General features: G+C 37.4%; 3 protein-coding genes across 4 annotated transcripts in view; all 3 read left to right on the top strand.

The window, feature by feature from the left end:
- The window catches only part of LOC120412843 (rab3 GTPase-activating protein catalytic subunit), a 285,929-nt gene extending 281,088 nt beyond the window's left edge, over positions 1-4,841 (top strand). Inside the window, exons 2-5 of the mRNA XM_052707651.1 lie at positions 564-775; positions 3,449-4,401; positions 4,467-4,555; positions 4,617-4,841. Of these exons, the coding sequence (XP_052563611.1) occupies positions 564-775; positions 3,449-4,401; positions 4,467-4,555; positions 4,617-4,683 (1,321 nt within the window). The 3' untranslated portion in view covers positions 4,684-4,841. The remainder of the gene's footprint in view (positions 1-563; positions 776-3,448; positions 4,402-4,466; positions 4,556-4,616) is intronic.
- A 2,916-nt stretch (positions 4,842-7,757) lies between these two features.
- Positions 7,758-8,422, top strand: LOC120412830 (uncharacterized). Its single transcript, XM_039573437.2, has 2 exons — positions 7,758-7,910; positions 7,973-8,422. The coding sequence occupies exons 1-2, from the start codon at positions 7,854-7,856 to the stop codon at positions 8,324-8,326; spliced, it is 411 nt and encodes a 136-aa protein (XP_039429371.1). The 5' UTR covers positions 7,758-7,853; the 3' UTR covers positions 8,327-8,422.
- Positions 8,423-21,428: 13,006 nt separating this feature from the next.
- Positions 21,429-22,906, top strand: LOC120412850 (uncharacterized). 2 transcript variants are annotated; one of them, XR_005604868.2, is made up of 3 exons: positions 21,429-21,801; positions 21,872-22,296; positions 22,356-22,906. XR_005604868.2 is itself a non-coding variant. In XM_039573474.2 (2 exons), exons 1-2 carry the CDS (start codon positions 21,978-21,980, stop codon positions 22,358-22,360), a joined length of 324 nt encoding a protein of 107 aa, XP_039429408.1. In that variant the 5' UTR covers positions 21,429-21,977; the 3' UTR covers positions 22,361-22,906. The 2 variants fall into 2 exon arrangements, 1 of the variants encoding a protein (XP_039429408.1); XM_039573474.2 differs by having other exon boundaries at positions 21,429-22,296.
- The last annotated feature ends 3,616 nt before the right edge of the window (positions 22,907-26,522 follow it).

Genomic DNA, 26,522 nt, shown 5'->3' with positions numbered 1-26,522 from the left:
TTTACGCGTAATCGAGACATTGATTTTGAAAATAACACCGCGTGCGAAATAAACAGTTTTCAGGAAGTTGGAATTTTCTCGTCCCACAAACAAATCGCTTCGAGGTCATATTTATGCTGATGTATGCTGCACTTGAAACGGTTAAATAATCATCCAGGTGGCTGTGAATGATGCCACTTAGTGCGGACGCGATTGTTTTTTCACTGGAAAATTATTCATGAATAAAATTAGCGTAGAATAAGTGTAACTAGCTCTTGACAAATAAAGGCCTCAAGACGCGTTGCGTTACCATAAACATTTCCCACCGCCAATCCATTTCTTCAAAGTCATAAGCTAATGAGGAATGTGCGAGAGGCTCTTCACCAAATGTTTCGCTTTTGGTTCAGCATTTGCCTGAATCGCTTTCCAGCTCCTTAACCACAAACACATACCAACCAGCTGTTCGTTGGCTTTTTTTATGTCTCAACACCACACGATCGATTGATCGTCCACCGACCCAAGATCACTTGAAAAGCTTAAAGTGAAAATTCTCACAAGTGATTTTCCGATTGTTTTGATTTCAGAATCGCGGCTGGCTTTCCGGACTCGAGAACGTGTTTGCTCCACCAGAAGCTGCAGATGCTCAACATTTGCATGGAGAGGCGCCGCATTCGGGAGGGTGGATTGCCCTTCACCTTGCCGGCCGGGATGGTGCCGGGGAAGGAGGGTGGAGCCCGCGAGGGGAGCCACGAGTCCGAGGATGAGTTCTTTGACTGCTCGGATGAGGACGATGAAGGTGAGTTTGGGAGATTTAGTTACCTTACACCTTACTTTATATTTGAAAGAGCAGTTACTGCCCATGTTCGCAAAAGTGGCCCATATGCAAAAAACAGCAAGCTGAGGAAAACGCATTTGAATGTTATCCCATGCGAAAAAAAATTAGATTTCGTCCTGATTTCTAGAACAATGTTCTGGATGTTTTTGGCTTTTCTGAAATAGCACAAGATTTTGAACCAAACTGCATCATTAACTCAAAAGTAATGATATTATCAGTATTAAGCTTAATCTGAAAACCTGGAAAATAACTTTATTAATATTGACAAGACTCATTCATACAAACAAAATTAATAAATGGGAACATAGTTAAAATCAATTGAAATATTCATAACAATTTTCTTATCGATCAAAATTTACCGATCAAAAATTGTGTTACTCCTAAGCAGTTCAAAATTAAAGCATGTTACAAAAATAGAGAAAAATAAAGACATGAAAAACACAAAGCCGCGATGCTCAATTTAATTTGCTACCCAATTTTGAGGTCATTCTCCGAAATCTGTAGAAATGACTAATTTCAATAAATTTTTCCCACTAAATAAAACATTAAGTGCGAAACAAACAGTACTTTTTGATTGCAAATTTGATTTATGATTTTTTTTGCAATTTGTTTAGTAATCAAGCTTTTCAGAGTAGTCCTGATTCAAAACGATCAGGTTTCTTCCCAAGATTCATATTTTCGAATATTCACATAAATACCATACCACCAATTTAAAGCTGCATGTTAGAATCCTTCCTGATTCTAGTCGATTATTGTTCATATTCTGTTATTTCAAAAAAAAAAAATTCTTATGTTAAAATAGTAAAACCCATGTTTTAAACAGTTTTTTCATAAGAGACTTGGAAACTTCATTGAATATTGCTCAAAATGCATGAATTATAATAAAAGACCATTTGAAAATTTAAATTTATCTCATCAAACAGATTATTTGTTATAATTATGAAAAACTAGAAGTGTTTCCAAAACTCACAATATTCAAGCAAATTAAGATTAAGATGAATGTAATTTGTTCTAATTTGTAAGTGTTGGTACGTGCTCACAGTTGATTTTGTTTTAATCTTAAAAGAAATTAAAAAGCAAAAAAAAATATTTGTATGAATAATTTGATTGTTTTCATATTTAAAACACAATTTTTCGATTTATGTATTTTTTTCTGATTTTTTTTTTAAATGTGACTTCTGCGTACATAAATGCTGGATTTATCTTGAGAGTCTTCATTCTGATTTTCAGCCAATTTGTTTCCGCTGATCTCGAGATTTGTTTGTTTGAAACATTCATAATATTTTGTCAATTTAACATGTAATTTACCACTTAAATAACTTTAGTTCAAAAATGGTAGACCAAAGACAGTTAAAAATTATATTTTAAAATGAAATTTCCAGAACATAATTTTAGAATTTGTCATTTTTTTTCCAAATCTCTCTAAGCCGGATTTTTTCATAAAAAAAAATCGAAGCAGCTTAAGAATTTGTTATTTAAATTAAAAATCATTTCAATGCCAATTTTTACATATAAGGCCGTTGCAAACATTTTTCAAAGTTTATGTTGCTCTGTTGTTGACCCGGAAAATCAGGGGACAGAAAAAACAAAAAACTTCGAAATGTCAATGAAATGAAACTTGCAGTAGGGTGACAAGAAAAAATGAAACTTTTGGAAAATCTTAAGAGTTCAATTCTTTAGGTAAAAATAAGTAACTGTGCAAATTTTTAGCCAAATCGGTTAAGGTATAAAGGTTGTTTTTTATCATTTAAGTTTGTATTGTAAAAACCGTAAAAATTGTATTGTAAAAAAGCAAAAAAATCAAAATGACACCAAAAAGTGGTGTAAATGAGTCGGATCATTGTCAAGTGTGAAAGTATTGAGCAAAATTTTTATGTTTTTTTTTTGTCGAAGATTGCAAAACGATTCGAGTTAACCATGGGAGTTATTAGCGATTTAAAGACGACGTTTTTTGATTATTTTTATTGTCAGCCTAACGTGAAGTCAACTTAAACCATTTTTATGCATTTTTCACTTTTCTTGATGAGGCTGGTACAAATTTTATTTAAAGTTTTTTTCAAAAAAAAAATTTTAAGAAAAAATTTTCAATGGGAATTTTAGTGCAATCAACTGAAATCAATTTTAAATGTATTACCCTGCGTTTAGAACAAGGTTTAGAAAAATCTTTAGCATGTTTGGGCTAGTTCAAAGCTCTTTTGAATCTTGTTAAATTTTCAGTGTCCAAAAACGCAAAAAGTTTTTTTTTCGCAAAATTATTTTTTTCGTCAAATCTTACATTTTTTGAAAACTTATATACATATTAAATGTCCGGGTGTAAATACATTTTCCAATGGTTTTTTCAGTGTTGAAATTCTGGCTTGTAATCTCAATTATTATTTATTTTTTATTTTGCTGCTGCTTCGTATTTTTTAATCTTATTAAAAATCCAACGAAAATTAGAAAATATTTTCCTCTTTCTATAATTTTCACTATTTTGTCCAATTCAAACTTATACTTACGCACTAACACATAAATCCTGTTCAATTACACGTTTCATCTAAGCGCAATTCTGGCCAATATGTTAAACATTTTAATAAGAGCCTTCGATTTTAATGCTTAAAAGATGATGATTGAAACTACCCCCTTTCCTTTCAGAATCCAAGAAGCGCCACTCATCCCTCAGCCAACCCGTTGGACGCCTCTCGCGCCTAGGAAAAATGCTCCTCGTCGACTCGGATGAGCCACTCTACATTCCAATCACGCAAGAACCGGTACCCAAAACCGAGGACCAGCTTGAGGACGACGCCGAAGTGATGCTGAAGCTCGGCCCGGGCAGCGAACTGTGCACGCAGATGATGAGCGCCTCGCTGCTTTCGGACATGGAGAGCTTCAAGGCGGCCAATCCGGCCGGCAAGTTGGAGGACTTTATCCGTTGGTACAGCCCGAGGGATTGGATCGAGGAGGACGCCGATGAGCGGGACCCGTTCGGGAGGAAGGGTCATTTGAGCTCACGGATGTTGATCCCGGGCAATACTTGGCAAACGGTTTGGGAAAATGCTAGGGCGGTTCCGGCCCGTCGCCAGAAGCGACTGTTTGACGATGCCAAGGAAGCGGAAAAGGTGTTGCATTTCTTTGAGTCGCGATCGATCGGGCAGATTGCCCAGCTTACAACGGCCGCGTTGTTCCACACAGCGATAAAAACACTCTCAACTGAAGCCGCCATCGATGGGAAGGCGATCCCTGCGTTCACCGAAAGCATGGAGAAAATCACGTCCTCATGCTGCAAGCTTTCGCGTGAAAATTGGATCACGAAAGCTCCCACCCCGCGGGGAAACTCACTTCGAAAGTACGAAGCTCTCCTCGCGGACATAACCCAGCTCGAAACGGTCATTATCCAAGTGCGAAGCTTGCGCAAGAAACTTTTCAACGACGACGACGACGGCAATGCCGACGAGGGGCAGAGAGCGGTGCTCACCAAGCTGTTGCGAGCTTTCGAGAGCGAACTGACGGACGGAGCGAAAAGCTCGATGGCAAAGCGCGTGCTGGAAATGTTCACCGAAGCGAAGAAGGCGGCGAACGAGCAGACCGGCGAGCAGGCCGTTACACTGGTATGAAATTGTGGTGTGGAATCTGACAGAGTTTAGTTTGATTGTGTGGTTTTCCTTTGTTTCAGTCGCTGCCGGATCCGGCGGAAAAGCAGTTTACGTTGAGACTGTGCGGAAAGACGGTTAACAAGGGGGCTGGTTCGCCGCAGTTTATGAGGTTTGTAGCGAAGATTATAACTTTAATTGCAACCAATTTAACAATTTATATTTATTTTTAGAGCAATTTTGACGCACAACGAGTTCAGACTATGTGGAGCATTCAGTCAGAACACAACATTTTACTGAATTATGTTTTCGACGTAAACTTGAACATTTTAAACATTGACTTATTATCTACATCACAGCTCTATCAATTATTTAATCGGGACAAGGTGTTAACAATTTATCATTACTGTATTGCAAACTTATAAGGACATAATAATCAAGTATTTAGAATAAATCAACTGTTTTCTTTTCCTTTTTTATATTTATCACATTTATGTAACAGTGATCATAGGGCTGCAATTTCTTTAAAATAAAACTTACCTAAGTAAAAACTATTTTTGTTTCTTACTTTTTTTTTGTTTTTGCTTGAGCAGATTATCTCAATTTATTATTAAATATGCTCCAGATGAAGGTTGGTATATTTTAAATTACATTTTGATCCAAATTTTATTTTACACCAATTCGCTATTTTTTACATTTTTTTTTATTTTATCGCCACCGAACCACCTAGGAGAAGAATATGAGAATCTGTAGGTATCTTGAGAAAGCATTTTCTAATCGGTTAGGTATTTTTGGCAAAGTTGTAGGTGGATAGCAATAAAAATAGTTATCATTATTATCAAGATGATTATTATAAGTTTTAAGACTTTTAAATTTAGATCTTATCACTTGAATTCTCCAAACGTATTTTTAAATTCTCATTTTTTTTATTTGTTTTAAAAAGCCATCAGATTTCAGCACCGTGTCAGACTGTTATCAATCCAGAATAGGGTCAAGTGTAAATGTTTACATAATACGAAATAGCCATGCCAGAGAATCACTATACTAATATTTTTTCTTGATTTTCAAGCAAAAAAATGAGCCCCGGAAAAAAGTGCCAAGCAAGGATACTTTCTGTCAAAATTAATTTTAAAATAATTTTTTAACTTTTTGTAGACTAACTCAATAAGTTAATAATAAACATTACAGAGTAACTCTAGTAATATCATTTAGTTTATCTGATAACTCCATGTTTTTCGAAACCAGGAAATCATAAGTCAATTAAAAATAACTAGTTAAAAAAATCATTATCTCGATTGACCTTTTATAATCTATTAAATTCGTTGCAAATATTTTTCGAAATTTTGTGATATTTTCTAATATTTTCAATAAAGATATTTAAAAAATAAAAATTTGGTATAAAATACGAAATAAAGAAAATTATCTAATATGATATGAAATAATTTTTATTGGAAATATCAAAAAAAAAAATACAAAAATTTCATTTTTTACAATAAATCAGAGGTTCAGGGTTGTTTTTCTTTCCAGAATTATTTTTAAACTCAAAAACCCACTTAAAAAAATCGAAATTATTTAATATAAAGCTTTATGATTTTCTCAAACCAAATATTTTTGAAAAATTAAGGTGCAAATTTTTCTGGGGCACCCAAACTTCATGCTTCCCCTCGAGTTGAGCCTGCGCAGAAATTTTGTTGATAATCTTGAGAAAAACCTTACCATTTGGAAAATATTCCAAAAATACATTGAAATCCTATCAATGTCACCCCGGTTTACGGAAGTTCTTTTTGATTCAAAATTCGTTTTTACTTTAAAAATATTTTAAGAAATTATCCAGATTTTCGATATTTTACATAAATCACTATTTATTCAAAAATTCATGATCCACATTTTTTACCATCACGCATTGTGACTCAAATATAAAAAAAATCGAAAAATTAATTCAATATTTTTTCTAAAAAATCCTAATCATAACCTACAACATTGCCCAAGACATCAAATCGATCAGAAAATCCCTTTTCATGATGCAGAATTTCAAACATTTACACTGCCCATGTTCGCATAAATGTCCCATATGCATAAACAACAAGCGGAGAAAAACTTAAGGCAAGTTTGTCCCACACATAAGGCTACGTGTTAAGTTTTCACGAAAAAACTGAATTTCCTCCTGATTTCGAGAACAAAGTACTGGATGTTACAGGCTCTTCTGAAAGAGCACTCGATTTTGAACCAAACTGCATAAATAGCTCAAAAATGATGAAAATGCATGAGGGACATTCATGCAATCATGGGCAGTACATATCCATTTTGTTTGTCCAGCCCTCAAAATTGTTTGGAGACTTGTTTGACAAATCAAAACATTTAAATTTAGAAAATCACGGAAAAAATTGCGAATTCATTGAAAGTACTAACTCTAAAGTGTTAATTCATGTTCTGCTTTTTTTACCCTAGTGAATTTGAGTAACAAAATCCACGCACTTCTATTCAAGTTCATTGCCTCCTTCACACGTGACGCACAACCTCACACATCCTTCACCACCACGGTTCGTGACAAAAAGCATAGATTTCATTTCGGTAAACCAATATCTCTACACATCGATCGATCAAATCAACACGTCTCACGTCTGGTCTGGGAAACGAACCAAACAGTGCCATTTTCATAAAAGCTGGAAAAACTTTCTGCCCAACAAAAACACCGCCACTCATACACGCTCGCATTTTTCCGGGAAATCCTTAAACAGTCATAAATATGCATAGGCATCGTCGTCAGCGAACGAAAATTCAAACACGTGCCACTTGCACGCAGTAGATATTTAAATCGTGTGCGTGTGGAGAAAAAAGCTCTTCATTTTCCACGTAACGCGGCTTTTTTAGAATTTTACTCCGCGCTCACCACCTTTTTAACGAACATCAACACAAACGCACATTTCGCCAAGTGATGACAGCGATCGCACGGGAGCAATAAAGTTCTAAATTCGAATGTTTGCACGCCATCCTTCATCGATGCCGGCCGGAAAATTTCTGCTGACGGATATTTTGACTTACTTTTCAACGTGCACGTATTTTATGGTGGAAAAGGGAAAAAAGCTGCACATAAATAGGAAAGCTGGAATCGATGCTCAATTTACGTTGTTTCCACGTCGACGAATTTTGGAGCTGTCGTGTGATATTCTTTAACTTTTTTTCGATCTGAAAGCTCTCTTACATACCTGAGTGTTCTAGACTGAGTGTTGTATATGAAGTTCATGGCGATCAATTGTTGAAAAAAAGTCGTTCATGATAATAAATTGCTTAGTAAACACTTTCTTTGTGGCGTAAAAATAAAACAACAAGTTGCGAGAATCGGATGAATAGAATGATACATTCAGAAAAAAAATTAATTAAAAAGTGACAGCCAAACGAGTCAAACTAAACTATAAAAGCAGCCTACGAGCATCAGACAAATAATTCTAGTCTCCGTAATTCCTTTCAATATGTTCAATCTCCACGTGTTGGCTTTGCTGCTAATAATATCAACGGTGATTTGCCAGGTAAGTTTGACCAAATCTGATCACATATTTTTATAACTTTTAATATTGAACAAAAAAATCAGGCCAGCCTTACGGCAAGCCAAATCGCAAAGGTTCACGAACACGCGGTGCCATGTCAGGAAAAGTTTGGCATTCCAGCCAGTTGGCACTTGGAGGAACGCGCCGAGGACGGCGATCTGACGCTGGTGGATGATCGGTTTAAGAAGTTTTCGTTTTGCGTTTTGAGTCGGATGGATCTCGTCGATGGCAGAGGAAATTTACGGCCTGATACGATTAGTAAATATATGTCAGATGGACACGACATTTCAACACTGCCCGGTATGTTGGACGAATGCAGCCTCAAGAAGGGCACTCCGGAGGATAAATCGTTTTATTTTTATCAGTGTTACTTTAAGCAGCATGTTTTTAAAATTTAATTCGATCGAATGACTTCATTCTAGCTAGAGTCATCTGAAATTCCGAGAACAGATCATCCGTTCCTCAATAAATACAAAATCTCAATCAGCTTTCAACACCAATTCTTCTTACCAACTTCCCAAATTCATCTCATCAATCTCTCAGAAAAAGGTCCCCCTGAAAACTTCCATCTGGTTTCCCAATGTAATAATTTTGTCAACTCCGACACTCATTAATATTCAACCCACAAAACTTCCATGTCCCACCCCCTTTCCAATGATGGGTGATCCCTTTTCCCGCTCAGAAACCCTCACCCATCAAAAAGTACCCAACAACAACAGCAACAACGAAAACCTCACCACCCTCATATGGTCCGGAATGATGCTATCCGGATGGTAGGTATACGTCACAAATGTGAAAGCGACCTTCTTCCGGTTTACTGGCCCAAAACTTCACACAACCGAATCAACTTTATTTCCGACCCCTCTTCCGAAACCTTTTTTTTCTCGTTTTCTGCTGCTAGAATTTTTATGAACTCCCCGAGCTGCATCCCTTTTTTCACCGGAGTTTTGTGCCCCATTTTCTCACGTTTACTCGGGGGGTAATTCGGTCTCGGTTAGAACTCCAACGAAAAATCACGTAGGATTTTTGTCGTCGGAAGTGGAATGTTTCGTTGGTGCGACGAGAATCATCATTGTCCGGAATGGAAAGGAAAGGTAAGTTAGAAGCCAGAAATAAGCAATGTTTGCCGGCTTACCAAACCCTTCGTGGCCGGAAGTGCTCTCCCGCCAAATCAACGGAGTTGTGGATCGTATCGTCACTGGATTCGGTTGATGAGTTGTTCTGCAGAGCTTTAAAAGGGAGTTAAATTAAGTTTGAGCCGTCACATGGCGTGGATTGTTCAAAACATGCAAATGGCCATTATTACATGTTCCCTGAAAGATTTTCTGAATGGTTCAAAAGCAGCCAGAATTGAGAAAACCTTGAAATAGTGTATTCGAAAAGCATCTTTAATTTTTAAAATTATGAAGTTTGAGCCTTTGCAGAACCATAGCTCAAAAGTAGTATTTTTTGGTACTCTAACAAATAAAAAAAAAAATATTGTAAATTGATGATTAAAAATATAATTATTTTTCATGCATATTGCTAACAAATACCTTCAGTTCTGCAAGAATAAAAAACCGTCATCAAGATACTGATTTTAGAACATTCAGGTTCCATTCTCCAATAATGCACGACAAGGTCTAGATAGCAAAATTAAGTGGAAATTGATTGAAATTGATGTTTTGAAGCTTTGGTGCTTTCGGGAGAGTTGTAGCAAATGGAAAGGTGAATCTTTTAAGCATAATAAGTATACAGCAATTCCCCACGAAAACAGTATGGAAAAAAACAAAAGTGCTTCGGTTTGGCTCAACATTTTTCTGGGGGTTCCCTGGCCGAAATAATTAGACCCGTATTTTTTTTTGTTTGGCCATTAGGGTGACCTACGCCGTGTTAGGGAGGTCTGAAAAATTGCGATTTTCGTTGATTTTCGCAAAAACTTTTTTAGAACTTTATTGCTCCCGTGCGATCGCTATCATCACTTGGCATAAAGTGCGTTTGTGTTGATGGCCTTTCAAAGAAAAATAGTCAGAAGTTTCAAAAATATAGCCTAACATATGAAAAGGGCGTATGAAACTTTACAATGCCGTTTTGACGATGTCTGGACCAAAGAGCCTATGTCTGAAAATATTTTTATCGGATTCCCCGGACATTTTTACGTAACATACTAAAAAATGGAAGAAGTTCATTGACAGGATTCCGAGATATGATTTTTTGAAAATAAAATCCGTGTTTTTCGAAGCGCCGCGCGCGAAAACGGAAAAATGACAAAATTGGCAAAAAATCAACTTTTTTCACTAAAACTGCGATAACTTTAAAATTTCAGCGATGACCTATACATGTTTCGGTACCAAAATTTTCGTATTTAAAAGACGCAACTTTTGAACCCCCAGAAAATTTTTGAGCCCGATCCGAGCACTTTTGTTTTTTTCCATGCTATTTTCGTGGGGAATTGCTGTATAAGTGCACAATTACACCGAGTAAAAAGAGTTCAAAAATCTTGAACAAGCGTACATGAAATTTAGAACCACGAACAAAGTGTTCAAATGTCATGGTACGATTTTCAAAAACGTACCATGGAATTTGAACACTTTGTTCGTGGTTCCCAATTTCATGAACGCTTGTTCACGATTTTGGGAACTTTTTTTTCTCCGTGTAGGGTGCAATATTTATAAAGATTTCTCTTTTAAAAGTTGGGCGATCATAAGCAATCCAATTTCTACTAAAATTTTCGATCTGAACAATTGTGCTATGATGCGAAATAGCTTCTATGGTTATAGTCCCCACAAAGTTTAAGCCATACAAATAGTTACAAAAAAAATAGCTAGATTTATGGAGACATCCAAACTTCTCTAGTTATTATTAAGTCAAATTTCTTATCAGTTTTTTGAATACTTTAATTCTTGTGGTCAAAAGCCTTTTTCCGAAAATCCAAAAAAGAATGAATTTCTTAGGTAGTTCTCTCAGATTTCGCAAATCAATTATTATTTGCTTTTTTTAATAATTAGGACTTTTTGAAATATTTAACTGATTTTTTTATTCAACTTTTTTATGATGAAGTGCACCGTTTGGAAGTTATAGTCACTTTTAGGTTATAATTTACGGAAATTTTAATACTTTAATACTTAATGAAGAAAGTTTTTAACCATTGAAATTTTTTTTGAAAAGCTGGGAAAATGTCCTACAAACTTTTCTCTGAAACTTTGAAAATTGGACAATTAGTATCTGACGGTATCTCGGAAACTATTGATTCAATTTTCAATGTAAAACTATGAAAATTTTGTGAAATATTCTGATCTTTTCAATAAAAACAGATTAAAACATTTAAATCGAGTATAACTTTTGAAAAGGTCTGCTAATAGATGGTAGAATTCTTCATTTGATATATTTGTTTTAAATCTAAGTGTTCATATTTCGATACCTGAAAGAAATTAAATATTTTATTAAGAATGCAACTAAATTTTCTGTATACTTCTTATTTTTATCAACAACTTTCTCCGAGGCACCAAATCGTTTGAAAATTCCATCTAAATATACAGATTTTCATAAATTTACGTACCCATTTTGTATGCCACCTCTCAAAATTTTATGGAGACTTGTATGGAAAAACTATGGATACACAATTACAATTTCTGACGTAGGGTTTGTATGGCCAAACTTCTACTCAAATAAAAAATTCAAAATTCAAAAATCGCGAAAAATCTGCGGAAATATCACAAATTTTTGTTAATTCTGAAATCTCATTAAGATTGCTGCACTTGAAGTAAGCAGTCGTATCTCAAATTCATTTCGCACTTGAGAACTATTAACCTGGCCATGGTCTTCGTTTTCTACATACACGAATGGTATTCCGGGTCTATAGGACCCAGAAATGTTTTCAGCTGCCAAAATTCGAGATTGTAACCGATTTTGGATGTCTTGACCGCAAATGAAAGGCTAGGATGTCTACTTTCTGAATCCGACCGGCAGAACCGGTTTTGGACACCGTGGCCACCGGGAACCTGCTATAACCGAAAAAAGTCCTTTTTTAGGCCCCTACTTTGAGGACCTGTATCTCCGAAACGATTGCACATAGCAGGTTGCTTCCGGTTGCATTCGACAGATACTAACCTGAATTTTAAGCCCCAGAAAAAATAATTGGTCCATAGTGGCCACCGGTTCCGGTAACCCGGAACTTCCGGAAAACTTGATTTTTGCAGTTTTTGACATAAAACCGTCACACAGACCAGTATTTTGAAACGGATTATTTTGCAAATCATTGCAGAAGGATACTACATACTACCCTTGACTGTTTGGTATCGGTTCTGGCCAACTCTGGCCAAACCGGAACCGGTTCCAGGGTACCACTAAAACGGTTCCAATAATTGTCACGCTAGAAACCCGTCATGTTGCATATCAAACTTCATGAAATTGCATGTTATGACCATCTGAGGTCATGCCGATGTCCTCTGACCCATCCTGGTCACTCCGGAACCGGTTACCGGTGGCCACTGGGGGACACTATCGGAATATGCAATGAACCCTATCATCCGACGTATCAAACTTCATGAAATTGAAAGTTATGACCATCTGAGGTCATGCCAATGTCCTCTGACCCATCCTGGTCACTCCGGAACCGGTTACCGGTGGCCACTGGGGGACACTATCGGAATATGCAATGAACCCTATCATCCGACGTATCAAACTTCATGAAATTGCATGTTATGATCATCTGAGGTCATGCCGATGTCCTCTGACCCAACCTGGTCACTCCGGAACCGGTTACCGGTTGCCACTGGGGGATACTATCGGAATATGCAATGAACCCTATCATCCGACGTATCAAACTTCATGAAATTGAAAGTTATGACCATCTGAGATCATGCCGATGTCTTCTGACCAAACCTGGTCACTCCGGAACCGGTTACCGGTGGCCACTGGGGGACACTATCGGAATATGCATAAACCCTATCATCCGACGTATCAAACTTCATGAAATTGAAAGTTATGACCATCTGAGGTCATGACGATGTCCTCTGACCTAACCTGGTCACTCCGGAACCGGTCAACGGTGGCCACTGAGGGACACTATCGGAATATGCAATGAACCCTATCATCCGACGTATCAAACTTCATGAAATTGAAAGTTATGACCATCTGAGGTCATGCCGATGTCCCCTGACCCAACCTGGTCACTCCAGAATCGGTTACCGGTGGTCACTGGGGGACACTATCGGAATATCCAATGAACCCTATCATCCGACGTATAAAATTTCCAGAAATTGAAATCTATGACCATCTGAGGTCATGCCGATGTCCCCTGACCCATCATGGTCACTCCGGAACCGGTTACCGGTGGCCACTGGGGGACACTATCGGAATATGCAATAAACCCTATCATCCGACGTGTCAAACTTCATGAAATTGAACATTCTTACCATCTGAGGTCATGCTAACGTCCTTTGAACTTATCTGGTCACTTCGGAATCGGTTTACGATGGCCACTTGGGGACACTTGTGGAATATGCTAGAACCCTATCATCCGACATATCAAACTTCATAGAATTGAAAATTATTACTATCCCAGGTTATGCCAACATCTGTATCCTTCTATATCGCACAGCAAAAAATATGTGAATTTTGGAATGTTGAAAATTTGGATAACCACTTTTTTGAGTAATTTTACCTAAAAAATGTGTAAAAATGTGAACCTAATGAAAATTCACCAGAAACTGATAAAAAATACCCAAATCCTGATGTAATATTTCACATATTTTTGACACAAAATCTTTCACCATTTTCTCATTACTATAGTTTTTAATCTGGCTATCAATATTAAACTTTTTTTCACATTGTGCATTTGTGCGACCACCTAAGAAGGCTATCTTTTGTAATGTACCCTGGTTACAGTCCATACTACAAATTACTCGTATCCATGGGATCGGTAGACGAGAGGTTATTTTGCCGACATTGTTTATCCATTTATCCGGCAGAGTAAATGTGCCGAGCTTTCTAGCTCAGTTAAACAAAAACGACAGAGGTTGTTAGGCCCCATGCCGATTTGGTGCAGGTGATATATATCAGGACAATGTCCTGTTAGAAGCCCTGCGAGTATTTGTAGTTCCCTATGGTTTAAGCCAAGATGTTTCTTGGTAATTGAAGGACTTGGAGTGATAAATGTTTACGTTTGTCTCAATCCACGCATCTCGCCCCAGATTGAAGCAATTTGCGATTGTCCTCAATTCGTCACTTGTGCTATCTTGTAAACGTCTGCTGTAAAAAGATAGGAGATAGATAGCACACAAGCGACGAATTAGTTATTTCTTGCTTCACGGCACGTTTTGAGATTCCAAGGAACGGCTCGGGATCCACGAATATGTTTGATAAGCCTAGTCTGGCAAGTTCATCAGCCATTTCAATGCCTTCAATACCGCAATATCCTGGTACCCAAAACAACATTCCGAGTAGCAAGTTCCAAACATGTTTGGATTCGCATTTAGAGGATTTTAACGCCAATAGTGCAGCTTAGCTATCCGAGAAAATACCGATTTTTGCGTGTCTATAATTTCTAAAATATCAAAATCAAAGGTTAGATGAAAGAGTTTCTGCACCCAAATCTCGGCAACACTCGGTTTGAGAGAAAGACGGCCTCATGAAGTTTGATATGTCGGACGATAGGGTTTACTACATACTCAGAGAGTGTCACCAAGTGGCCAACGGTAACCGATTCTGGAGTGACCAGATAAGTTCAAAGGACGTAAGCATGACCTCAGATGGTAAGAATGTTCGATTTCATGATGTTTGATACGTCGGATGACAGGGTTCATTGCATATTCCGATAGTGTCCCCAAGTGGCCACCGGCGACCGGTTCCGGAGTGATCAGGTTAGGTAATAAGACATCGGCATGACCTCAGATGGTCATAACTTTCAATTTCATGAAGTTTGACACGTCGGATGATAGGGTTTATGCATATTCCGATAGTATCCCCCAGTGGCAACCGGTAACCGGTTCCGGAGTGACCAGGTTGGGTCAGAGGACATCGGCATGACCTCAGATGGTCATAACTTTCAATTTCATGAAGTTTGATACGTCGGATGATAGGGTTTACTACATACTCAGAGAGTGTCACCAAGTGGCCAACGGTAACCGATTCTGGAGTGACCAGATAAGTTCAAAGGACGTAAGCATGACCTCAGATGGTAAGAATGTTCAATTTCATGATGTTTGATACGTCGGATGACAGGGTTCATTGCATATTCCGATAGTGTCCCCAAGTGGCCACCGGCGACCGGTTCCGGAGTGATCAGGTTAGGTAATAAGACATCGGCATGACCTCAGATGGTCATAACTTGCAATTTCATGAAGTTTGATACGTCGGATGATAGGGTTCATTGCATATTCCGATAGTGTCCCTCAGTGGCCACCGGTGACCGGTTCCGGAGTGACCAGGATGGGTCAGGGGACATCGGCATGACCTCAGATGGTCATAACTTTCAATTTCATGAAGTTTGACACGTCGGATGATAGGGTTTATGCATATTCCGAAAGTATCCCTCAGTGGCCACCGGTGACCGGTTCCGGAGTGACCAGGTTTGGTCAGAAGACATCGGCATGACCTCAGATGGTCATAACTTTCAATTTCATGAAGTTTGACACGTCGGATGATAGGGTTTATGCATATTCCGATAGTATCCCCCAGTGGCAACCGGTAACCGGTTCCGGAGTGACCAGGTTGGGTCAGAGGACATCGGCATGACCTCAGATGGTCATAACTTGCAATTTCATGAAGTTTGACACGTCGGATGATAGGGTTCATTGCATATTCCGATAGTGTTCCCCAGTGGCCACCGGTAACCGGTTCCGGAGTGACCAGGATGGGGCAGAGAACATTGGCATGACCTCAGATGGTCATAACTTTCAATTTCATGAAGTTTGACACGTCGGATGATAGGGTTTATGCATATTCCGATAGTATCCCTCAGTGGCCACCGGTGACCGGTTCCGGAGTGACCAGGATGGGTCAGGGGACATCGGCATGACCTCAGATGGTCATAACTTTCAATTTCATGAAGTTTGACACGTCGGATGATAGGGTTTATGCATATTCCGATAGTATCCCCCAGTGGCAACCGGTAACCGGTTCCGGAGTGACCAGGTTGGGTCAGAGGACATCGGCATGACCTCAGATGGTCATAACTTGCAATTTCATGAAGTTTGACACGTCGGATGATAGGGTTCATTGCATATTCCGATAGTGTTCCCCAGTGGCCACCGGTAACCGGTTCCGGAGTGACCAGGATGGGGCAGAGAACATTGGCATGACCTCAGATGGTCATAACTTTCAATTTCATGAAGTTTGATACGTCGGATGATAGGGTTCATTGCATATTCCGATAGTGTCCCCCAGTGGCCACCGGTAACCGGTTCCGGAGTGACCAGGATGGGTCAGAGGACATTGGCATGACCTCAGATGGTCATAACTTTCAATTTCATGAAGTTTGACACGTCGGATGATAGGGTTCATTGCATATTCCGATAGTGTCCCCCAGTGGCCACCGGTAACTGGTTCCGGAGTGACCAGGATGGGTCAGAGGACATCGGCATGACCTCAGATGGTCATAACATGCAATTTCATGAAGTTTGATATGCAACATGACGGGTTTCTAGCGTGACAATTATTGGAACCGTTTTAGTGGTACCCTGGAACCGGTTCCGGTTTGGCCAGAGTTGGCCAGAACCGATACCAAACAGTCAAGGGTAGTATGTAGTATCCTTCTGCAATGATTTGCAAAATAATCCGTTTCAAAATACTGGTCTGTGTGACGGTTTTATGTCAAAAACTGCAAAAATCAAGTTTTCCGGAAGTTCCGGGTTACCGGAACCGGTGGCCACTATGGACCAATTATTTTTTCTGGGGCTTAAAATTCAGGTTAGTATCTGTCGAATGCAACCGGAAGCAACCTGCTATGTGCAATCGTTTCGGAGATACAGGTCCTCAAAGTAGGGGCCTCAAAAAGGACTTTTTTCGGTTATAGCAGGTTCCCGGTGGCCACGGTGTCCAAAACCGGTTCTGCCGGTCGGATTCAGAAAGTAGACATCCTAGCCTTTCATTTACGGTCAAGACATCCAAAATTGGTTACAATCTCGAATTTTGGCAGCTGAAAACATTTCTGGGTCCTATAGACCCGGAATACCATTGGTGTCAGTTTTTTTTTGGTGGGCGCTTCCGGTGGCCACCGGAAGTTCATTTTTGGCCAGAATGTGTGTCTTAGTAAGATACACAAAGTCACAAAATTTCAGATCTCTAGGTGTTTTTGGTCAAAAGTTACAATTACTTTTATAGTGCTACTGGGTCCTATAGACCCGAAGACCATGCCCGGGTTAAGCAAAGTATCTACAAATTAAGCTTCACTGTTTATTATAACAAACTGTAACGGCACTCATTTACCCCCTCCTTTTACACTCACACAAACAATTTTGCGAAAAATGCTAATGTTCCCATAACCGGTAGGACCGTTTCTCCACAGTTCATCAGCATAAAGAAAACAACGCACCGGGGATCCCCACTATGACCTAAACAAAACTGAGGGTTTTTTTTCGGTTCAGCTCATTTTCCAAACATCAGACAACGACCTGCGGTGGTTTTAGAAGGGCAAATGTTTACTCTATCTGGACCGTTTTTCATTTTTGCTTGTTTTTTCTTCGGCCCATGTTGCTTGAGGCAAATTTTGCTCACTACTGACAACAAACTAGAAACTTTCCGAAATGCCAAAGCAGTTCAGGAGGCAAAAAATATATCTGTGCGCTTTAAAAACAACACTCGACCGGTTTGACTTTGGCATCGTAATTTTACTCCCCATCGTTGATTTATGATGGTTTTCACTTTTTGTCTATGGACTTTGTAGCATACTTTGCCTGTATTGCGTCAGTTGGCGTCAGGCCGAAAATGGCAATGTCATTGCTTGAAACAGTTAGTAGCAGGATTCCAAGTATCTAAAATGAAGAGGCAACTTATAGATTTTGGTCAGTTGAAATGTCTTAAGCAAAGAAGGATAACCCAAAATTTTTCGTCAATTTACGTCAAAAAATTACAATTTGCCAAATTTCATAAAAACTCTCTAAGAAAAAACAGATGACCCAAAAATGGCCTTGCCAGTGAAGGAAGGAGTTTCGCTCGAATCATAAAATATCCACACACTCACCCAGCAGATATTGTCATTTATCAATCCGAAGGCTGGCCCTCCATTTCTCAACTGGCCCGTCAGCCCCATGTCAGCCCCAGTTCGTCTAGCACTGTTGACGGCTTATTGTTTTTATTCCCAAAATGCTATCGCAAAAACTCGCCATAGAAAACCCAAAAAACACATTGGCACACTTTTCGGAGGACATTATATTTTGACGGAGTTTTTTTCCGCCTTCTCTTGAGAAATAGATCCACTTTTTTTTGTTGGACGACATTATGTGGACATCTAATCAATAAATTTGATGATTTATGCGTAGCGGGTCCTCGGGGCATGGTTGTGATGGCATTTTCATCCGGACCTTGCGAAATGATTATCCTTTGGCAAGGTTTGCAAGCCGACGGGAAGTGAATCATGCTTTTATTAATGTTATTCGGCAAATCGTGATATAATATCGTTAACTGCCGCCCGACAGACGAAACACATTTATTTAATGATGACTATGAATTATATTGGGTCCGCAGTCTGGTTCCGAAAATCGGTCAAAACTAGTCTAATGTTGGTCCATCATTTTTAGTAAGGGGCTCGTATCAAGCCTTTAAACCAATTCTCTGGGAGAATTTGTTTTTCATAGGTGCTCAAACCTCATTTGAAAATGTTTTTTTTAATGCATTTTTTTTTGTTGCCGTCAAAGCAATTTTCCTACATAAATAAACATATCAAATTAAATAGCAAATTTGTGTCGTTCTCTAAAATTTTGCCAATATTTTCGCAGTTTTTGATTTTTGTTTTTTTTGTTTGCATTAACATTGTCCGTCCAAGCATTCAACAATTAGCAAAATCTGATTTAGGAAATATCTGGAGTTTTTTTTTTTTTAAAGGTCCAATAAACAAAATTTCCAGTTTTAGCTTTTTGGGTGTTTTTGAAACCGCATTGAGTCAGGGGTATTGAAAAACACCCAAAAAGCAAAAACTGAAAATTTTGTTTATTGGACCGTTTTTTAAAAAAACTCCAGATATGAATTTAAAAACACCTGGACAAAAAAATCAAAAATATTATTTTTAAAGCTAAATCAAATTTGAAAAATAGTTGCGTTGAAAATTCTCAGTTTAAATTCCGGGGTGTCTTTGATAGTTATTATTTTTCTTGTTAAAATCATATTTAAGTTGTTCAAACTTTATTTGTACGTTAAAGGTACCATCACTCAAGTAGCTGAAAAATCAATGTTTATATTTTGTTAACTAAGTTTATAAGCTTTTTAACAAAATACATATAAATTTCAGGTAAATTTGTTAAAAAGTCTGCCGGAAATTTGTTAAAAATAGTTTTGTTTATAAAATTATCGATTTATATGACATTTTTTACTGAATTCGAAGCACGAATCACAAGTTTTCACATTTTACATCAAATTTATTCAACTGAAATTGCCAATAAATTTTGAGATTTTTATTCATTTTGTTTCAAAAACACATATTATTTATTATTTAAAAACTTATTAAACCTTCTTCTAGCGGAAAATTGCCCAAAGAATCCAAAAATGCATTCCGTTTTCCGATTTAAAATTATGTTCATTGAGAAAATCATGACACTTTTATTATTTTAAAATAATGACTTTCATCAACATTTTCTTATTTGTAATTATTTTTATTGAATTATTTGAAATTATTTTTATTGAAGAGATCAGAAAATTTCACAAAACTACACATTTAAATACCTATTTTGTATGACAACCCAGATGAACGAAGATGATTTGGTGAGCATAAAAAATCATGCAATGCACAGTGGTCCGATCGTAAAATGAAGTGGAAAATGGATTTTCCGAAAACTGGTTTATTTTGGACCTTTGATGTCTTGAGAAAAGTTTTTGCAAATGAAAAAGGGCAAATTTTGGTTTGATTCAAAATTAGGGTGATTCACGATTAGGGTGATTTTGAAAATTTAACTTTTTAGAATTATTTGTGGGAATTTCCTGTCTTCTCTAAAACTCAACCCTGAATTTCTACGTTCAAAAAACTCATTTTTGAAGGTTTGCTCAGACGCTTTCTCAAAATTTGATCGTAGAAGGCGTAGATTGCGAGATAAAATTTTGTTGTCTTCGAGAAAGTTGCTTGGATTGACGGGCCCAACAACTTTTTACAAGACAGAAGAATGCCCAAAAATATTCCTGAAAAGTTAGATTTTCAAAATCACCCTAATCACCCTAAATGGTGACGATTTCTGGTATAGTTGATTAATAGTTTTTACAGTCGTTGATTTTCAGCCCCCAAAATTGTATAGAGACTTGTATGGAAAAAACTAATGATGAAAAATGACTTCTTTTGACATAGGGATGCATGGACAAAGTTTCATCCAAATTGAAAAATACAAAATAAATTTGATTTGCGAAATCATAGAGAACCACTCATTTGTTATACTTAAAATAAATGGAAATTTAAGGATATTTCAATAACAAATAACACTTTTATTGAGAAACTTATTTTATGTGAACATTGTTTCAAGATTCCAAAATTGAAGTCCATCTTTCGAAACAAACTCATTTTTCAATTTACAAATCATGTCACTTAGTAAGTAATAAATTAATCCTTTTTGCAACATTTTTAAAATTTGGTTGAATAACTGTGAAAACTCTTAAAAATTTGTTGAACGACGCTTCTCAAGGTACTTTGAACAACTATCTACGGAGTCCAGTATGGTTGAAGGCCATTTTGAATCAATTCATATTTTTTCTTTAGTTTTTCTTAAACGTCAATTTCTTTTTCAATAATATTTCTAATGCTAAGCCTAATTCTCAAAATTCTTTAAAAAACAGCAATGTTTTGTTTGAATTTTTCGGAAAAAAAGCTTTATGTTTTTGTGAGATATTCATCTTTTTGTGATAGAGATTTAAATAATCAATAAAAGTGATAATATTTAAATAGCCTATTTGTTGTAAAATACAAAAACAAGGATAAAATTTAAAGGGGGAGGGGGGAATCTATGAATAAAATTTGCATTGGTTTATCTCAAATAATTAATATGATCGTTTTTCCAGAGACCTGCTCTATTACTAACCATTTTACAGGCAGATTATTATCGTCGCATATTGCCAATTTATTTCACAAGTCAAATAAACCGATTCCAGCAAATTGCCAGGAAGTTACGGGGGACCCACAACGGAAGTCAAACAAAACAACTCGATAAATGGTCGTCCTCCGATTGGGGCTCGATAGTCTAATACGTGGTAATAAAGCTATTGACTAGTGCCTACCAACACCATATTCTCCACATCATCATCATCATCGAAGTGTTCGATATCTGCACACACTAAAAAAATATGAATTCCACACATAACGTAAAGATAAATCTAATGTAAAATGAATTCATTTAATCAATAATGTGATGTAAAATTATGACTGGTTTCACGTACATCGCCAGTTTTCGGCTAAAATATCAAAGCTGAACATAAAATAATCAAAGCCGTAAGAATCCATTTCTTTAAACTTAATTTTACGTCTCTTATGATGCACATAGCTGGAGCGTGTATTTTGATGTAATTTTAAGTGTACTTCAACTGAATTTCACGTCAGTTCATCTAACAGTGTAGCGAGCCACTCGAAATGTCAGCCATGTTGAATCGCGAGACAAGTTGCTGTCGGAACGGTCGGAACAGCTCGGCCGGTGCTACAATTCCCGTAAATTAGGGCAGATCTGGCAAGTACCTGCCAACTGAAGCAACAAAATCACACTCAAAGGTAAGATAAACATAGTTCTCAATTAATTTTATAATTGTTGCTTATTGGTTGTTGTTTGTTTCTGTTTCAGGATGCGAAAAATAAAACGGACGGATTTTCCCTGATGCATTTCGTAAAATTTCGAAATCATCATAAACAGCAGCTTGGAGGACCGAAAGAACTCTTCCGGCAGGCCTATGTTCCGGTTGTCTGACTGGAACCTGCCTCAGAACGTTCTGAGACATCTTCCGAAACATGAATCGGAAGAGGAGTGGGATTTCATCGTCGTCTTCGTGACTTCTTCACCTTTTGGAAAGGACGGTCTTAGTCCCAATGATGACGGTTCCGACTCACGGACACGGAACACCGTCAGCCGCCGTACGGACAAAGATGGATTGAGTTATGCTTACGCCAACTATTCGTCCACGGTAGCATCCAGCAGGACTAGAGACTACCCAATTTTCCACGAAACGGGCGTTCGTTGTTCCGCAGCTTACTTCACGGATGGTCAATCAGGTTAGCTGAATTTTTCCTTGATTAACAGCAGTTGAATGAAAAAGTGTTTGTTTTTCTAGGTTAAATTGCATCGCCAATCATCATCCGGCTGGATCCGGAACCGGCTTGAGATTTTTAACAAAACGATCCCCCCAGAAGTAGTTGCGTTCTCGGTGCCCAGCTTGGATAATAAGAGGCCGCCAAGAGCAATCTGCGGATGGTTCTTCCGAGACGGAACGTGGAAAGGCGTTTTCAGTGAATCAGTGTTTAAATCAAGTTAACTTTGTATTTTCGGTAACTTCTTGATCCAGTGCAAGTGTTTCTTGAAACAAGCGAAGAAAATTATCAAATTCTAAATTTAAATGTAGCGTTTCTAGTCGTAAAATTAAAAAAAAAAACAAACTAAAAGTGACTCTTTTCAATTTTCTAACCTAAAAACCCCAGCGAATTTCTTTTGAATTTAGCAAAATTACATCAACTTAAAATTACATCATCTCTTATTCAATTAGCGTAAAATTCAACGCTCATATGGGTGTCTCGTTAGGTTCATGTAATTTCCAAATCTGATGTAATATTGTGTCAAATCAGACGCTCCAGTTATGTGCATCAAAAAGACATAAAATTACATGATTATTTTTTGGTGTGTAAAGTTCATTATTATCCTCACGAGGGACGATAGATGTGGCCTGGGTGGGTGGTTTTATCCTTTAAACGGTTCTGTTTCACCCTTCTCCCTCCGGCGCCACCTTAATCTATTCATATTATATAGCTTTTGAATATTTATTCGATAAATTAATAGACCACACGCACACACACACACCACAGAGACAGAGAGCGACGCGTCAAAGTTGAAATGGTGATTCGATTGGGCTGGGGTTTTGTCCGCGCGCGCGTGCTATTCAATTAAACGCTCGTTGGGGGGTTTGGGGATCTAATTGAGCAATTAACTTGCCCATTTGGGCGCGTTCCCTTCCTCGATGGATTCGCGATTTTCTGTGTGTGTGGGGTGGGGTCTCATGTATCCATGCATTTGAAAGCATTTAAATGAGAGGGAGTTAATGTATCGATAAATGTTTCAAGAGTTCGCTATGAGAAGTCAATTGCAAATTAGTTACTATGAAAATTGTCAAGAATTAAATTTTAACGATCGTGAAGAGTTTTTGACCTCAAAATTATGTATGACCTTTCGATATGAAACGGCCATAATTTTATCAGTTTTTATAATTCCTTTATGAGGAATTAGTTTAGTTAACTCTAATACGGGATAATCGCCAAAATGCATAAAATTTTCTTAGCATGCTTCAAAAGCTTGATGAAACCGCGACGCCATACGTCAGTCAGCTACCATAGCCCATGTTTCATGACTCAAAAAGAGATTCTCAAAATAAGACACTTTTTTGTCAAAAAGAAACTTATAAAAAGGCAAACATTATAAATTCCAACGAGGTAATTGTTGTTTTAAAATTATATTTTTAGAGAAAAATCGTTATTATCTGAAATTGGAAGTAAACTTAAATCGTATTAATTTATTTAAAGCTTCGGTTTTCCTAATTCGGCCTAACAACGTGGACCCTGGGCACGTCACTGACTATGTCTATTCTTCGAATTTCGAACAAACAACATCAACCACATTTTCCTATACCTTCCGAAAGCGTCCGTTTCGAAAAACATCAGTGTGAGTGTTTGTGGAAAATTGCACATCTGTCTAAGTGCTTTTCCATGCTCTCTGTTATCGTTTTATCACGCACATTTTCTCTCCACCTCTCTACGCTCGCGCACTCTCACGTTTCAACCGAATTTTCATTGATTCATTTTGATATCAAAATCTGTGCCTATGCTCTGGAGAGAAAGAGAGTGCAAGAACTTCCACGAGAGCGTGGAAATACTCTGTGTGCGCGCGCTGAAAAACCTTATCCCAGTCCCTTGTCGGAATAATCATCTCTTGGCCACCCTTGCCGCCACCCATGGCGGAGCTCATTGGGATGAGATAACAGCTCGGCTGGCGGCGGCGGCGGCGTGGTTGTTTGCCGGTTGTTCGTCCGATTCTTCGAACTTTGTAGAAGAGGGATCACGGAGCTTCGGGGTGGGAAATGTAATTGAAGCAGGGATGAATTAAGTTGTGTGGCCAACTTTTATACTTGAAAATATTAAAAAAAAAGTTTGCTTTTTGGAATATTCTAACCTCAATTTATTTATTTATGTTGGGAAAAAATAATAATGAGTACAAATAAACCTTTTATGCAAAACTATTTACAAGTAAAATCCCATGCCAGCTGTTTATCAGGATGACAATACAAAAAAAAAACGACGTCAGAGATACTCTCTGACTTGATTCCTTAGGCAAAATCTAAGTATCTTTGCAGATTTTAAGCCAAATCGATTGAGGTTTAAGGGTCGCTTTTTATCGTTGATGTTTATGTGGCGAAAATCGCATAAAATGTATGCAGAAAAACATCGTTTCAGCATTTTACTGCCAGGTAGCGTTGTTCTCGCCCAAAATTGTCCATGTGTGAAATTCTTGTAGGAAATTTAACTTTTCCGAAGGGTGCAAAATGATCCGAGTTGATCCTGATTTTTGGTGATCTTTTTTGAAAAAAGTATTTTCTTATATACTTCTTATACACCCCTCATATACTTTCAAGTAAATATATAAGCCGATTTTTTTTCATCGCATTGCTAATAACTCATCAGGATCAACTCGGATCTTCTTGCACGCTTCGACAAAGTTGTAGGAAATTAAACTTCCTACAAGAATATCACAATTGTAGAATTTTGGGCGAAACCAGCGCCACCTGGCAGAAAAACACAGAAACGATATTTTTCTGTATACATTTTTGCGATTTTCCCCATATTAACATCAACGATAAAAAGCGACCCTTTAACCTTAACCGATTTGGCTAAAAATTGGCACTAATACTTATTATTGCCTAAAGAATCAAGCCAGGGGGTATCTCTTGAGATTTTCCCACAATTTTTAATTTTTCGTGTCACACTACTTTTCAGGCAAAAAGTTGTAAAAATGATCAAAAATCTTTATCTGAAAAAGCGATTTTCTGCTAGATTTAGTTCACGAAGCAGCTAGAACAAAACAATTGAAAAATCGTGCGTAAAAACATAGTCCGGGATACACTAATTCCATCTCGTAGCCGCTTGCAAAAAAAGCCTAAATAAATGCTTTTTACCTTGCCCAAAAATCATATTGAAAGTCCAATGAAAACACAATTGTTTTTAGTTTTGCAAATAACTAAAGCTACTTCCATACAACGATGCTCAAATTTTGCCAGCATGGTTTTGCGCAACCAATTCCTATGATTTTTTTTGGGAAATTCTTCCTGATAACAACGCCTCCCCCTCCCCCCCCCCCCCCTATTTCCAAAATGTTTTAATTTTCATGAAAAATTACCACTCTGGTTAAGTCGCTCAATTGTTAACAGTTGAGTAACGGGAAATAACAGTGGTTAGTTAGTTTATTTTTAACTCCTTTTAGATTAGAAATACGTTTAATCGAATTTGTACACAATGATTATATTGTTTGCAATTTTGTAACATTTAATTTTTTTTTGAATAGTTAAGGCCGTTGCAAATATTTTTCAAAGTTTATGTCGCCCCCCCTTCAAAATTTGTCCGAAAAATCAAGGGGCAAAAAAAATTTTTTTTCATAAAACTTTTAAATTTCAATAAAAACAGAAGTTATATCAACTGAAAACAATCTAAAATGCATTTTTCTGCATTGATAATCATATTTAGCATGTTTGGGCTGGATTAAAAATATTTTGTATTTTTATGGAGTTCCAATGCGCAGAACCGCAAAAACTTTTTTTTTTGCGACAAATAAAATTTTCGTCAATACTTAGATATTTTGGAAACTAATGATTGCAAAACAACTGGACAGGTGTATAATGCATTTTAAAACACTTTTTTCATTCAAATGTTGAAACCATGGCTCGTAAATTAAATTTTTAAACTTTTTTATTTTTTTGCCCCCTTCGACTTTGGTCAGAGGCGAGGGACATAAACTTCAAAAAATATTTGCAACGGCCTAAGGTAACCCACAATTAAATTGTTCGAAAAATTCGAAAATTATTCGAAAATGAAAAAAAATCCTACATGAGCAATTCTCTACCAAAACCGGAAATGGATTTTATTTGTATTTTTTTATTTGGCTCAAACTTTGGCCTTCCCTATGACCAAATAAGCTATTTTGTGTCATTGGTTCACCCATACAAGTCTCCATACAATTTTGGCAG

This window comes from Culex pipiens, chromosome 2, assembly GCF_016801865.2.
Source record: "Culex pipiens pallens isolate TS chromosome 2, TS_CPP_V2, whole genome shotgun sequence".
Taxonomy (NCBI): Eukaryota; Metazoa; Arthropoda; class Insecta; order Diptera; family Culicidae; genus Culex; species Culex pipiens.
This window is presented reverse-complemented; position numbering and strand designations above follow the sequence as displayed.